The sequence below is a fragment of the Apium graveolens genome, chromosome 1 (genome assembly GCF_009905375.1).
Source record: "Apium graveolens cultivar Ventura chromosome 1, ASM990537v1, whole genome shotgun sequence".
NCBI lineage: Eukaryota > Viridiplantae > Streptophyta > Magnoliopsida > Apiales > Apiaceae > Apium > Apium graveolens.
In genome coordinates, this window is record NC_133647.1 from 159,531,971 (window position 1) to 159,548,251 (window position 16,281).

At 32.4% G+C, this 16,281-nt stretch overlaps 1 protein-coding gene across 1 annotated transcript; it reads left to right on the forward strand.

The window, feature by feature from the left end:
- Positions 1-497: 497 nt before the first annotated feature.
- LOC141668899 (BTB/POZ and MATH domain-containing protein 4-like) lies at positions 498-9,122 on the forward strand. The gene is made up of 4 exons (XM_074475965.1): positions 498-1,047; positions 3,480-3,825; positions 4,063-4,333; positions 8,605-9,122. The coding sequence occupies exons 1-4, from the start codon at positions 650-652 to the stop codon at positions 8,790-8,792; spliced, it is 1,203 nt and encodes a 400-aa protein (XP_074332066.1). The 5' UTR covers positions 498-649; the 3' UTR covers positions 8,793-9,122.
- The last annotated feature ends 7,159 nt before the right edge of the window (positions 9,123-16,281 follow it).

The following is a 16,281-nucleotide window of genomic DNA, read 5'->3' on the forward strand; positions in this document are numbered from 1 at the left end:
GGACTTTCCCTAATCATTTTTATCGATTTACTTTTTTAATAAAAATGTAATATTTAAACTTTTATTTGAAAAAATAAAATTAAAAAAATAATGTATTTTAGTCACTTTTTTGCACCTTAACTTACATGTAGAAGTACTCCCTCTATTTTTTTACATATTTTTTTACATGTTATTTGTCTTTTTTACATACAATTGTAAGTCCTTTGACCGCATATATAAAATAATAATTTTAATTTTTTTTTGTAAATTAAAATTTTAGTGGTAATTTTTTATTCACAAAAATAAAATTTTAAAAATTATTATTTTAGTTATATGGTCAAAATATTTTAGTTATAGGGTCAAAATATTTAAGAGTGTGTGCATAACATTTAAAGGTGAGGTAAAAAAGGAGCAGTATTTAAATTGAAAAAAAAGTCAACCAAACATAACATGCTGACCTCTTTTAACCACGGTTAAATCAAAATTACATATCGTGTGTATAATTCTATCACCCCCTTTCCCCTTTTTAACGTACACATTTCCAAACACAAAACACCAAACCCTAATCTCTCTCCTCTCTCAATCTCTCCCAATCTCTCTCAAATTCCACCTCAATTCCACCTATAAACACACACATCTCATGCATACACACCAATTCAACCCATAATCAATGTCAGAACTCGCAATCACCGACCTCAAAAACCCCTTAGGGACTCCTACAAGCTCCCGATCCATCACCGAGACGGTGAATGGGTCCCACAAGTTTGTAATTCAAGGTTACTCGTTGGCGAAAGGCATGGGGATTGGTAAACATATTGCTAGTGAGAATTTTACGGTTGGAGGGTACCAGTGGGCGATTTATTTCTATCCGGATGGGAAGAATCCGGAGGATAGTTCGACTTATGTGTCGGTTTTTATTGCGTTGGCGAGCGAAGGGACCGATGTGAGGGCGTTGTTTGAGTTGACTTTGATTGATCAGAGTGGGAAAGGGAAGGATAAGGTGCATAGTCATTTTGATCGATCATTGGAGAGCGGTCCTTATACGCTTAAGTATCGTGGCAGTATGTGGTATGGATTTCTCGATTTTCGTTCCGTATTTTATGTATTTGGATGAATTATGATCTTGTTTTGATTTAGATGATTGTAAGCTATGTTTGTAGAAATTACGATTTGTTTATTTAAGATTAGAGGTATCTTGATAAGTGACTTACCAAATATGTATAATTGGATTTAGATATTAGTTTAGTTAACCTAAAAGATATGAATTCGAATATGTATTAGCTTGAGGAAGTATATATGGTTCTTTGTGATTGGACTAGGTGGATTTTTTTATATTGAGAAGGATTTGGAGATTTGTTATGTGGAATCAGATGTCTGGTAAATGGAAACAAAAAACCGATTTTATATTGGGGAATGTTTGGTATGATTTACAAATAGGTTCTTGAGTGCTTACTTGTGGTGCATAGATAAATGGGAATGCTTTCTGGAAGCAGGGGAAATTTTTTCTGAAACATGCATAAAACACAGAGGTGTAATGTGCAAAATATTTTTTTGGATAGTTGCTTTGTGATTAAAAAGAAAAAAGTTACTGATGACCGTTGACCATGTAAGCTTTGTGTTGATTTCTTCCATTCTGATTAATTAAATTCAGATTCACTAAAAAATCTCAGTGAGGTGTCTCCAAATTGATGTAGGTTTAGAATTTTTATAAGGGATGTACTAACACCATCAGATCAAGTATATTTTCCATTGAAAGTCTCCAGCTATGTAATATTTAGCAGTGAAGTGTTCTGAGACACCCATTTTGTTTGTCATCTATTGGCTCTAAATAATGTATATGTTTGAGTTATATCATATATGCACTGCTTTGACCTTGCTATGATTTGAAATGAGAGATTTTATAATAAATGATAGGTGTGGTCATGTGGATAATTGAAATAGGTTTGGCCACAATTATTATTAAAATTTCAGTTTGGTAGAAAGCAGGGTTTCTTCACTTGCCAGCCGCACTGCGCACCGGATTCTTGGGGATCTTTGGTGCACGGGGATTATTCTCACCCACAAGTGAGAGAAGTTAATGTAGATACTTAGTAGTTAACATGTAGTCCCATTAATTACGTTAAATTGCATCAGTTGTGTTATCAGGTAATAATGATATATATTATTTAGGGTAATAAACGGATAATGAACTTATTTAGTCCACTCTTTAGTTTACTTTAAATGAAACTCTTAATATATATTAACATTTGCCGAATCACCCCGCACCCAAACCCCCATATTTTTAATTTTGTCAAATTCCCGTATCCTTGCACACACACCCGCACTCGCACTCATGCTTCCTAGATTACTTTGATTACTTTGTGAAATAATATTTGCAATTTGTTATTTTTTTATAGTATGTGAATTAAAATATTGGGTATTGTTAGATTTGAGAATCATGATTTCTCACAGATTAGTTTGATGATAACAAAAAGTTAGGCTGTCGGATCATATTTTCTTAAACATTGGAATTTCTTTTGTCTATAAATGTCAAATTGTGAAAAATGCACTTTATCCATATATTTTTATTCTCCCAGTCCCTGGATTGTTCGGGTGGCAAATCACTAGAATCAACGCAAGATTGAATAATTTTTTTTGTTAAGTTAGCGATGGAGGAAACCTCTAATTTAAGGAATTAGATCACTTACCAAATTACAGTGAAATGTCATGGCATTTGCCAATAGGATGCTATCGTGGCAATTTTATTTTTACTCGCCTAGCACAGTGTAACCTGATGTAACTTTGGTTAGACTACTAGACTATGGCCTTCACAATGCAAGGATCATGGATCAGATAAGCTGTTGATGCAGCCTTGTCAGTGCGCATGTGCATGACTTATCCTCATTATGTTGGACCTCATTGTTGTCCATTATGATGATGATAGACAATCATCTTCAGGCTCCAAACGCGGAAAAGATACCACTTTGTTTGGTACCATGCGCATAATGGCTTGCAAAGATTTTTTTTTTTAATTCCTGTTAAGGCTTTATTTACTTCGGCAAGTTCTGAAAAACATTTATCAAATGATTACTAAATGTTGGTAGTTATTGGCTTAATCTTTATTTTCTTCTTTTTATTCACTTACTACTGTTTTTAGTGGTCTTGTTAGTTTTATTGTGGCACTTTACCCATCAGAGGAAATAAAGGGTGTTGGTCTAGTGGTCTGTTTAGTTTTGTTTCGTATACAAGGAATTATATTGTACTATTATAGAGGTTCTACCTTGTGTCCATGTTTGCAGTTTCATCCATTTGTTAGGGTTTTTTTGGGTGGATAACATATTTTTTTATGAATAAGTTGATGTGGTGGGAGGATTTAAACCCAATACTTTATCATGTGAAAGGAGGTGGAGGGATGTTTTACGTTTGATTCTCTTTACTTTTGACTGGCTAATTTTTAAGGCAACTTATTGCTAAAAATTCAAAATTTTCCAAAATTTTAATTATATTTCATTTCCTGTCAGGGGATACAAGCGTTTCTTTCGAAGAGCAATGCTTGAATCATCAGATTACCTGAAAGATGATTGCCTGAAAATCAATTGTACTGTTGGAGTCGTAGTTTCTGCAATAGACTGCTCAAGGTTACACTCGATTCAGGTCCCAGAATCAGATATTGGAGCACATTTTGGTATGTTACTGGACAATATGGAAGGTTCGGATATCACCTTCAATGTTGCTGGAGAGAAGTTCCATGCTCATAAGCTGGTTTTGGCTGCTCGTTCCCCTGCTTTTCGATTAGAGTTTTTTGATAAAATGGTGGGAGATGAACAAGAGGTTTCTGTTGAGGATATGGAACCCAAGGTTTTCAAAGTGAGTAAATGTTGAAGTGATTCCCATTCATTCAGTACCACCCATATTTCTGCATAAATTGCTTTATCAGATGTCTTATCGCTTTTGCTACTTGTCTATTATTAATATATGTATTTTATTTATATGAATAATGCTGGCTGAGACCAAGATCTTTATTGTGATTGTCTTTCCAAATGCTTTTACACTTCTCTTTCTTCTGGTCTGAGTTTTGTGCTGAAGTTATTTGATTCATGGCAGGCTATGCTGCACTTTGTTTACAGAGATGCACTTCCAGAAGATGACTCAGTTGCTTCTGGTTCTTGTTCTCCTATAGCTGAAACAATAACAGCAAAACTCTTAGCAGCAGCTGATAAGTATGATCTCGGAAGACTCAGAAGGGTGTGCGAGTCTCGTCTCTGCCAGGATATATCTGTAAACTCTGTCTCAAGAGCTCTTGCTCTGGCAGATTGTTACCATGCCACAGAATTGAAAGCTGTTTGCCTTCGGTTTGCTGCTGAAAACCTTGCAGGTTTGTGAACTCTGTATTATTTTCTTTTTCCATGTATCATGCTTTGGTGATCAAACTTTCCTCTAAAACATCGTTGTAAATAAAGGAAAACCTGCATTATATAATTACTGTTACTTTGGGACCTTGTTTTTGGACTTGCTCATGAGTAATCTGTAACAGCTACTATGGTTATGTGTGTTACAGAGTTATCATCGAGATTCGAGCAACACAATTAGAATGAATGTAACCGCGGAGTGGGGTTTTTTTTTGGGGGGGGGTATGATAGTGTATATAGTATGATTTGATATAATATGTAATTGCAGTTCTGAACCATGTAACTTTTATAAACGCTACATTATAATGTACATAACTTGTAAATTAAATAAGTGAACAAAATTTGCGATCCTTTTCTAGTTTTACAAATAAAAGTTCCAAACATCATGGTCACTCTGGCATACTTTGAGCTATAGGGGGCAAATGTTCAAAGCTCCACCACAGTGAGCAGATGGGCAATGTACTCTTGATTATTGACATTGGATCCTGTGAATGCTTTATGATCAACATGGACTTTTTAAGCCATGGTGTATTCTTGCGCAACAGCCTTTGGAAGAATTTCAGCCCCATTTTCTTTTTCCAGACACCGTCCTGAACATTCCCCAGATTTAGATTGTATATAAACTTCACAAAATAAAGAAATAAATATACAAGACATCCAGAAAGCCAATAACACAATAAAGCTGCTATTTTTTATATTTCCGTAACTAAATGAGCATTTACCGAATGCCGTACAGAATACACTATTTTGTAGTTTTGTATGGAACAGTGCATTTCATCCATCTGTAATATGGGAGAGAACTTGAGTCTCTGCAGGCCTTTACCATATAAGCACACACACACATACACATATATATATAGGGGGCTGTTCCCCAGCCCACTCACCTGCGGCAATAAAACATTGCGGCAGCCCACAATGAAATATTGCGACTGGTGTATTCCAGCCAAGTATATTTTGGGGGGGGGGGGTATAATGATATTAGCTGGTTTATAGGTTCTATATTATTTTATTTATTGTCACCATACTCGTCTGAAGAAAGGATGGTATTATGTTTTGTTGAAGTAGTTTTTTATCCAATGGAGTTCATTGAATCAACAAACCTTGGGGCTAGGGAGAGTTCAGGTTGCGTTTGTATATGGTGAGGGTAGTTGGAGCTCATTGTTTTTATCTCAAGTTCACTGCTAGTATTTAATGAATGGAGGACTTCATTTTGGGTAGTCCGTGGTGCTCAATGAAACAAGTGAATAAGCCAGATTCTTTTATTTCGTATACCATGTGATTTGCTATTTTGGCTTCTTAATGACCTTAAATCAGTATCTTCAAATCATCAGCTATGTAATTATGAATTATGTTCTTATTTCTAGTAATCTGTTTGCAAAGATTAATCAATTAAAGTATCATTTTTTTCTGACAAGGTCAGTTTTAAAGTATCTCTTGTTCTGTCAGTCCAAAAGAGGGTTAAATATCAAAGTGGTCACTTGACTGAAGGTCATATATCAGTTTAATTATCAAACTTAACGGGGTATCATTTGGATCACTAAAGTAATAATAAATATCAAATAGATACCTCAAAATATGTGCTCGAGAATTAAAATTTATTTTATGGAGTTCTAAACATTTTTTTTAAATCTTATTACAACCAAATGAAAAGTTATATATTGATTTTTTTAGATTTTTAAAAATTTATCTACTAATTATTTTTATTTAAATAAAGCAAATGACTTCAAAATTAAAAATAAATAGTAGATAAATTTTAAAAAATCTTATTATATTATACAAAATACTAAAATTCTTACATTTTCATTTGGTTGTAATATAATTCAAGAAAAATATATAGAACTCCATCAAATAAATTTTAATTCTCGAGCACATATTTTGAGGTATATGTATGATATTTATTATGACTTTAAGGATTCAAATGATATCCCGTTAACTTTGATGATTAAACTGATATATAGCGTTCAGTTGAGTGACCACTTTGATATTTAACTCGTCCAAAAGATAAGTGACGATGTTTAGCTACAGTGATTGATTTTTTTCTCTTCATTTATAGGTCTGGTCTGTTAATGCGTCTAGTCATAGACAACGTTATATAATTTCATAAAGCATATAAATTAACACACTCCGCCTCTCGCTGTCAAAGTCTTTAATGCAATCATCCAATATGTTTTCCTATAATGTTATCATTGATGTTGAGTGGGTATGGTGTAAGATATACATGTATATATTGGAAATTAAATATGTTCTATAAATTTATCAGTGGATGACGCTGAAGTTATGCTAGTTTAATTTAGATTGTATAGTACGTTATTGCAATAGGTTGTATATTTTTAAATATGTATTATATAGTTGTAAATGTATAGATAACCATCAATAGTTGGTTTTTAATTAAATTATGTTAAACATAGTATTTTATCTGCTAAAAATTAGTCTCAACTACTAAAACACATTGAATTATTATGGTGATACAAGAATTGTGCTGTTCGTTTCATCATGTTGTTTGTATTGTGTTCTCTTCCTCGTTTTATGTCTTGTACTTTTTGTCAACTGTATGCAGGTTTATTTCTGACTTGAGTTTTCTTGTCATATTAAATCCAGAACCTCGGGGTCTCAGATTTGGGTTTTTGTAATGCAAATTTGTTTCCAATAATAAAAAAGGATGTTGATAGGCTGAGGCTCTAGCTTAATCTCTTGTTCTAGTCTTGGCTAGTGTGCAATTTTATTCGAAGTGTTCTCTTTGTTCCTCTTTATTTGTTTCCATTCAGTTTTTTTGCATCTTGTCTCTTTCCTACTCTTTCGCTCATTGCTTTTATTTTGTTAGCTACACATCTACAGTCTTCTATTCACTTGATATTTATGCATGTGATTTATAATCCCAGCGGACGGATAAAAAGATGAGCAATCATTTTCATATTTTAGATAGTTAAAAGACATAGCTTTATAGAGGATGGGTACAAGTAGTTGTACTCAATCACAATATTACCCATATGAAATTCTATGTATACACGTAGCCATTCTGAATAACCAAAGATGGTTACTGTTCCCCCTTCTAAAGTAAAGGTAAATTTAAGATTGTATGGGAATTATGAATTCAATTAGGATATAATTGAAAATCAGCTTTTATTATCTTTTATTTCATGCCGAAACAAGAAAAAAAGTTATATATATATAAACAACAATAACTCTGTAAAAGTTTAGCAAAAAAAAGGAACAGAATAACTCTGTAAAAAAGCAAATATATCGAAACAGAGGCAGTGTTATGCATGAAGAGAAATTATACTCCATATAAATCTGTATTATAGCAAATATATAGTTAGCATAGTTGCTCATGCTATTGCACCTTTTTTTCAGATCTTAATACTCTGTATATATATTCTGCGATTGTATATTTTTAGGACTGCCAAATGGCAGGGTTCCAATTATGGCTACCCCACATTTCTGCTCGTGAGCAGGTGCTTATTGTAATTTTTCCTCTTGGTATGCTTGAGAAACTTTTCTTTGGCATGTTAGTTTTTGGTGTGTTAGTACTAAGATGTAACAGGTTGAATATTGAAATGGGGTACATCGTACGTTGTCCGTGTAACTCATGCTTGCCCTTTTAGTAGTCTGCAAATGCCCCCCCTCCTTTCTCTTCATATTCAAAATTGAGGTTTGCTTGGGGATATTAATATTATTACATTTTCTTAAGTTCTTGGGTTTACGAATGGTAAATTATTATTTAGAGGTTTTTTCACATCTAGATTCACTTTCACCGTATAAAGTGGCCTTGTTGGCATATCTGTTTCATTTTTTCCCCAGTATATATGTTTTTATTATGTAGCCTGTAAACCAGTTTGATATGTATGAGATGATGTGTGCATGCACACTTAGGTTTAGGATGAATTATTAAGTTTTCGTATATGGGGATGTCCAGTTAAGAAAGGAATTGCATACTGGGCAATTGGTCTGGTCTTTTAAAGGGCTTAGCAGTAAGAGAGGCATTCAGTTTATTGGAGTGCTGCAAATGTCAATTTGGTGATTTTTTGCATGTTGAGGAAGCGATTTGAGCTCTTGATGGATTTGGTACATTAATTAATGGGTTAGGAATTATATGTTCAGAAATAAATCCTCACGGAGCTCAATTTGAAATTAATCACTCGTCAGAGGGTTCCATCTTCATGAGTTTCTCAAAAGTCACTAGATATTGTTTATTATTTTCTATGCCTAAAATAATTGTTGTTTATTATTTATGCTGTAGCGGTTATGCGATCAGATGGTTTTGAGTACCTTAAAGAAAACTTTCCTTCACTACAATCGGAGCTCTTGAAGACTGTTGCAGGCTGCGAGGAGGATTGTAGTAGTGGAGGTGGCAAGTCCCTAAGTGTTTGGGCTCAACTTTCAGATGGTGGAGATACAAATGGTAGGAGGGTTAGGCAGAGGACCTGATTGATACAGACGATGATTGCAGTTATTGTTGTAAAATGGAAGATGGTCATCTCTAGGAGAAGCAGGTGAGATCATAAACAATGAAGTGCTACAGAAAGCAAATTATAACATAGGCTCGTGTTTTTTTGAACACTGTTGTAATGTTAATGTTGCTTGTAGGATTTTTATTTTGAACATTTTCAAAGTTGTGTTTAGGACTGGGGCCAAGTATGCCAGTACTATTGTCTGGGGCCAACTATACCAGTACTTTGGTTAATCAGTACTATTGTATACTAATCTTTTTCTTGACGGGGAATTCTGTTCTTTAGAATTGGTTTGATTTATTGCCTATTTTGCCAATCTCGTATTCAACAATACTTGAAACCTTGACTTCCTGTAAAGACGGTGAGTTTGACACAGAGCAGGAGCTCACTGAACAGTCTTTTTCATGTTATTTGCTTTTGCTACATGTTATAAATTGGTATGTCAAATTCTAATATGTAAGCTTGTTATTCAAATGGGTTGAATTTGATCAAATTCCCGATCCAAATTCCAATATATTGGGTTGGGTGTTAGAAAGAGTGTCACATGCCGCCCAATCCAAATTCTCATAGCAACTCCAATAGGGCAGGGTGTTAAAACGAGTGTCACATGCCATGATGTGAACTCTAATTGGCTCTGCATCGAAGTAGCAGGAGTCGGTCAAAATTGCCGGTTTTTGGCACCCAGTGTCACCCTACCCTTCAACAAATAGAAAAATATGTGTTACGTCCAAGTGAAGACATTTATCTTTGTATCTGGTTTTTTTTACAGGATCTTTGTATCTAGTGTTGTACTTGTATGAAAATATTGGTGACTTTGTGTTGGGAGCAAATTTTAGTAGAAAAGGTTAGTATGGAAGAAAGACAAAACAATTTATTAGTATATTTAATGATTTGACAATATTATCAATTCTGGTCGACAGCTCTATTGGTATTAGATACACTTTTAGTACTTTTAAACGCCAAATTTGATCTAATCCGGTGTTTGAAATTGAATCCTTAATACCAAACAAGCAATTGTTAGTTGCCTTTATGTAGATGAGAGAAAAGTGGAATGGAAGATGAACATAATTTTATGGGCCTTTTTGGATGATGCCAAATAAGTGTCTTATTGACTTATAAGCGCTTATGGATTTATAAGCCTATAAGTGCCTATGGATGAGTGTTTGTTATAAGTTGAATTTATAACTTATAAGGTGATAAAGTTGAATGTTAGTGATGATGTACTTTTTCTTAACTTATTTTGATTTTTCGTTTTTTTTTAAATTTTAATTATGAAATATATGTTTGTAAATGTTATTTAAATTTAAAATTTACGAATTAAGATATTCGTATTTTAAAATTATTTATTTTACTTCATTTAAGTAAAATAAATTCTGACATATATATAAATTATCCAAATACTTATATAACTTATAAATATTTCATCTACTTATCACTTATAAATTATTTATGTATTCTAAATTATAAGTTACTTATTTTAAAATTTTCCAAACAGTCACTAAATCTTTGTTCTAGAGAAAAAGTAGCTTTGATAAATGGAATATACTAGTGCTTGTCAGAGTAAAGAAAAAAATACTCCCCTTATCCCTCTCATTTGTTTACACTTTTTTTTGGATATGCCTTCCAATTGTTTTTACATTTCAAAATTTTCTAAAAATAGTAAAGTTTTTATAATTTTAAAATAACTTCATTCACTGCTTCTCTCCATAATACCCATTTTATACATATAATATTAATCGGTCCCACTACTTTACTCATTTTTTTTTAACTTTTTTCCATTATTTTATTATTTTTCTTAAACTCCGCGTTACTTTGATAATCATAATTATATAGGACATTTCAAGTAAACTTTGGAACTTATCAAGTACATTCATGAGTTTAATATATTATTTACTAATATCAGCAGTTAATTACTACGTACCTATTTGGGAAATTTTAAAACAAGTAACTTATGACTTAAGATGTATAAGTGATTTATAAGTGATAAGTAGATAAAAACTTATAAGTTATATAAGTGTTTGAATAATTTATTTATAATTCATTTTTTTTACTTTAATGAACTAAAAATAAATAATTTTCAAAGACAATTCTCTTAATTCGTGAATTTTAATTTAAATAACATTTACAAACATTAATTTTAAAATAAAAATTAATAAAAAAGTAAAAAATCAAAATAATTTGACAAAAATATGTCGTTACTAACATTCAATTTACCATCTTATAAGTTCTAAATTCAACTTATAAGTTGGGTCGACAAACACTCGTCGATAAGTATTTACGGACTTATAAGCTAATAAATTGCTTATTTTATAATAATAAGTACTTACAAGATTACAAGTTAATAATTTGCTTATTTTGTAGCAGCCAAACGCGCCATATCTTTAGCCATAGATAGACTCATTGTATATGTTTTCAAAATCAACTAGGGTTGGGCACAAGAACCTTGAAGGGATTGATGCACACGTGCTTCAAACTTTAAATCTATCCCCGATCATTTTGGCAACAACTATTCCCTCCCTCCCCAAAATGTTTATATTTGGGTTGGTCACAAAATTTAAGAAAAATGATAAAATAATTGAACAAAATTTATAAAGTGAGTAAAGTAATGAGACCGATTAATATTATATATATAAAGTAGGTATAGTGAAGAGAAGTAGTGGATATAATTATTTTAAAAATTATAATTTTTTTACTATTTTTGGAAAAATTTTAAATGTAAATAATTGGAAGAGACATTCCTAAAAAGAAAGTGTGAAAAAATGGGAGGGACAGAGGAAGTATTCCTTCTGTTTTTATATATGTGTCATTTGACTTTTTTTGCACACATCTCAAGATGCTTTGATCGGATATTAAAAATAATTATTTTTAAAATTTTATTTTTCTAAATAAAAATATATAACTTGCACTAAAATTCACAAAAAAAGTTTAAAAAATAATTATTTTAACTACATAGTCAAATTATATTAAACTACGTGCATAAAAGTGAAACAACAATCGAATAAAAATGGAGGGAGTAGTAACATGTAGTAGGCTAATGTTGACCTTCTCGTATTTCTCTCATCATCCCCGTCACAATTCCTTTCTAATTAATTAGACACGTAAAGAGTTGAATTCTTGACCATCGGAAGAAAGACACGAAACCAATGCATCAACCCTCGACTCAATTATCACATTTCAAAATTTCAACATACGTTTTTACATAATAATTAGCTTTTTAACCCGTGCAAGGTACAGGTAAATTTTATAATAATAATTATTTTTTCTAGAATATAAGATATATCTAAATATTTACGATAAATGATTTAGTGTTAAATTATTTATATGATCGATATCTTGACATGATATAACGTATTTTATAATATTAATAATCCCCTTTATTTAATTATTCTTATAAATATGAAATTTTGATATTTATTACATTGATATGAGTTTATATTTGTTTATAGTCTAAATATAATTCAATAGGAAAGATGGCAAACGGATTAGATGTATATATATTGCTACATGCATGCGTATTATCTATTTTATAATTTACTTTTTATGATACGTAAATTATGATTATTTTATAAAAGACTATTCATATTAATTTGCATGTGTATTCTGAAAACGTCATTCTAAATTCATTAACAAATTCTTTCACATACTATTAATTAACAATCGATACCATAGTAAATTTGGTATTACCGTTATCTTTAAAAATATTTCTCATTTTTCGTGTTCAGGTGCACTAACTCTAACAACGATTTTCCTTGAATATAATCGGTAAAATAAATATATTCCTTAAAATGATTAATTTTAAACATTTTTTTATCGATTTGTGTTAATATTATAATATGATAAATATAATTAATGTAAAGTACTAAACTGTTAATAAAAATAATTAAATTGTAATGCTTATCTATACTATATTATAATAGAAGAAACATTAAAAGTTCGGTAGTCGGTACTTGCTGAAATTACTCAATTAACCTTACTTAACTATATTAATAATTATTGTGTCGATCAATTCTGTAATGTATAATAGATGATGTCAAAAATTACTAGAGCTAACAATGTCATTAGCATCTATGATCTAAGTAGAAGATTAATGTAAAGTGATTTTCAGTAATTAGTTAAGCTTGAGGTCAACCCTAAGTAAGTTGTATTGTTATCTAAATTTGTATTTTGTACTTGTAACACTTAAAGTCTGTAAAAATGCAAAGGAGTAGACTGAAGTCTTTTTCCTAAAACAGTATCAAGCCTAAGGATTCTATTTGGAAGAAGATCAAGAAGATCATGCCTCAGAAGAATTTTGAAGAAGCTTTGAATTGAATAAATCTGTTTGGAGAAAAATGTTCTAAGTCAAGATATCTACAAGTCACAGATTTAATGTTATAGAGAAGTCATTCGAAAACTCCAGAATGGCTTATCGAGAAGTCATTCAAACTCCAGAGAGTACCGACGGATGAGCAAAATCTACTCGATAGATGAGCAACTTCTACTCGATGGATGAGCAGTGTCTACTCGATGGATGAACAACTTCTACTCGATGGATGAGCAGTGTCTACTCGACGGATGAACAATGTCTACTCGACGGATGAATAATGTCTACTCGACGGATAAGCCTTATCCACCGGGAGTAGAGAAGTCAGGAAAGCTACTCGAGAACTCAAGAAGATATCGACAAGTTATTTCTTCACTTGAGAACTCAGAGTTATCGAAAAGTCTACATTCATTCGAGAACTCAGAGATATCTACAAGTCAAAGTGAAGATATGAAGACTAGAGATCTCGACAAGCTGAAGACCTCTACAAGCAAAACTCATTATGGAGTGCTAGAGATCTCGATAAGCGTATGTACTTATCGAGATGTCAAGTATTCTATTAATTCAAACTGGAGATCTCGAAGTACAGTCTCAAAGTACAGAATTGCAGATCAGTTCAATATCCAAGATAAACAATCAACAAACAATCCAACAGCTGGATTGACAAGTCTACAAAAAGCAGCTTGAAGAGTGTGCAAGATCAATGGCAAAGATTAACTAACAGAGGAAGATTAAAGTAAACACGGGATGCCAAAGATATACTAAGCCAAAAATGGAAGATTTGCTTTTCTATAAATAGAAATGACAAGTGACAGTTTAGAAAAGTTAATAGCATGTTTATTATCCATTGTGTAAACCAGTAGTTAACTGAGATATAAAGTTAACACTGGTCCTCTAGTTAGAAGTAACAATTTAGATAAAAATTCTTGTAACACTCTCGAGAAGAAGCTGAGCTCTTTAACTTCAAAGAGCTTAGAAATTTTTTAGCAAAACATCTTAATTTTTAATACAAAAATTAAGTGAGTTTTGAAGATCCGTGTTCTTTATTTTCTGCAAGCTTATATTCTGCATGAACACTTTTCTATACAAGATTTAATTTACTTTGTTCAACCATTAACTTTCAAGAAAACCCTAAAATCAGAAAAACACATCCCCCCCTCTATGTGTGATTCATTACCTAATAAGTGGTATCAGAGCAAAATCTGAAAGTAAATAGATTCAAGATCTTGGAAGAATGAATACACAGAAAATCAGTAGCATCAAAATTCCTACCTTTGACAAAGCTAACTACACTCTTTGGAAAAAGAAAATGATGTTGTTTATCAGAATGGCCAATCCACTCTACATTCAGATCCTCAAGAATGGACCCTTCATTCCTATGGTAATAGTTGAGGAATCTACAGATGGAGACATGGTCATACCAGCTCATTATGCTCCCGAAGATCCAGCTGAGTATTCTTATCCTGAAAAGGAGAAAGTCTCCCTGGATAGCAGCTTGCAGTTAATATTGATTGAGTCACTTGACAATGTGATGTACAAAAATATTGTTAACTGTGACACTGCCAAGCAAATATGGGAGAAGATTGAAATACTCTGTGAAAGAACTGAGGAGGTTAGATCTAATCAAAGAAGGATATTGATTTCACAGTATGAAGGTTTCATGGCTAAGCCTAAGGAAAGCATTACTGATGTGTTTGAAAGATTCAATAAGCTGATAGATGACTTGCAGCTTCATGACAAATTCTATGAAGCTAAAGAAGTGAATATGAAGTTCTTGCTTACTCTTCCTGACCATTTGGAACAGAAAATATCAGCAATCAGGGAAGGGAGAGACTTGAGCAGAATAACTCTGGAATATATGGAATTCTTAAAACCTATGAACTAGAGATGATTCAAAGGCAATCTTTGAGATCTGGGCAAGGACATGTTGTAGATGGTTCAAGTGCTTTAATATTAAATGAAGGTCAAACATCTAATGATGAACCAAGATCTCATATTCCAGTTGCCTCAACAAGCGAGCAGAGAACAATTGATTCGAAAGTCATATAGAATTGGAAAAGGATGAGTTCTATACTCTTGAAGAACTGGATGAGCTAGATCAGTCAATGACCTATCTGGATAAAAATTTCTCTAACATTAGAGTAAGGAAGCCAAGATACTTCAAAAGTAAAGGACAGTCCTTTAACAAAGACAACAGCTGGAAAGAGAAAGGGAAGTACAATTATGATAGCAAGAGTGGTTACAAAACTGGAACTGTTGACAGATCTAATATAAGGTGCTTCAGCTGTGATGAACTAGGCCACTTTTCTACAGAATGCAGGAAACCCAAGAAGGCAAAGAAAGATAAGGCTTATCTTGAACTTGAAGCAAAGTATGAAGCTCTTCTGAAGAAACGGCAAAGCAAAGCTTATATTGTAGAAGGTAAAAGTTAGGATGATTCTGAAAATGATGAAGATGAAGAACTTGGAAACTATGCACTCATGGCCTTGGAGCAAGGAGAATCATCCTCATCTAAATCACAGGTACCAACTCTTACCTCCACTGATTTAAATGTAAATCAATATAAGGAAACTATTGAAAAGATGAGCACAAAAATGTTTCACATTCATACAAGCATGGTTGCTGCTAATGAAGAAGTTGGCAGATTAACAAAGTTAAATGAGAAGTTTGAAAGTGAAAAATAAGAAGCTGAATTGTTGATAGTGGAGCTTGAAGCCTTGAAACAAGAAAATGGCTATCTGGAAAACAAGCTCAAGTGTGCAAATGAGATTGAGGGTGTGCTAAGGGAAAAACTGGAGAAAAGTGAAGTAAAGTTGAAGTCCTTCAAGAATGCATCTGAATTGGTTGGTCAGTACCATGAGAAAAATAAACCCATGTGCAAAAATTGCTATTGGTCTTAATTATGATGCCTTAAACAGCAAAAAGAAAAACACTGGTGACAGAGGAAAAGCAACAAAGAGTGAAAATGTTCTAGCAATGCTGAGAAATATTGGGTCACCTGTGTTTAAGACTTGTGAAGTAAACTTCAGTGAAGAAGAATTGATCATCAAGTAAGAAATTATCAATGAGGACAATGAAAAGAAAAATGCAGGTTCAATTCAATCTTCTAAAGCTGAAGAAAATCTTATGGACAATCAAAGTACCAAGACTCCTGTCAAAGAAA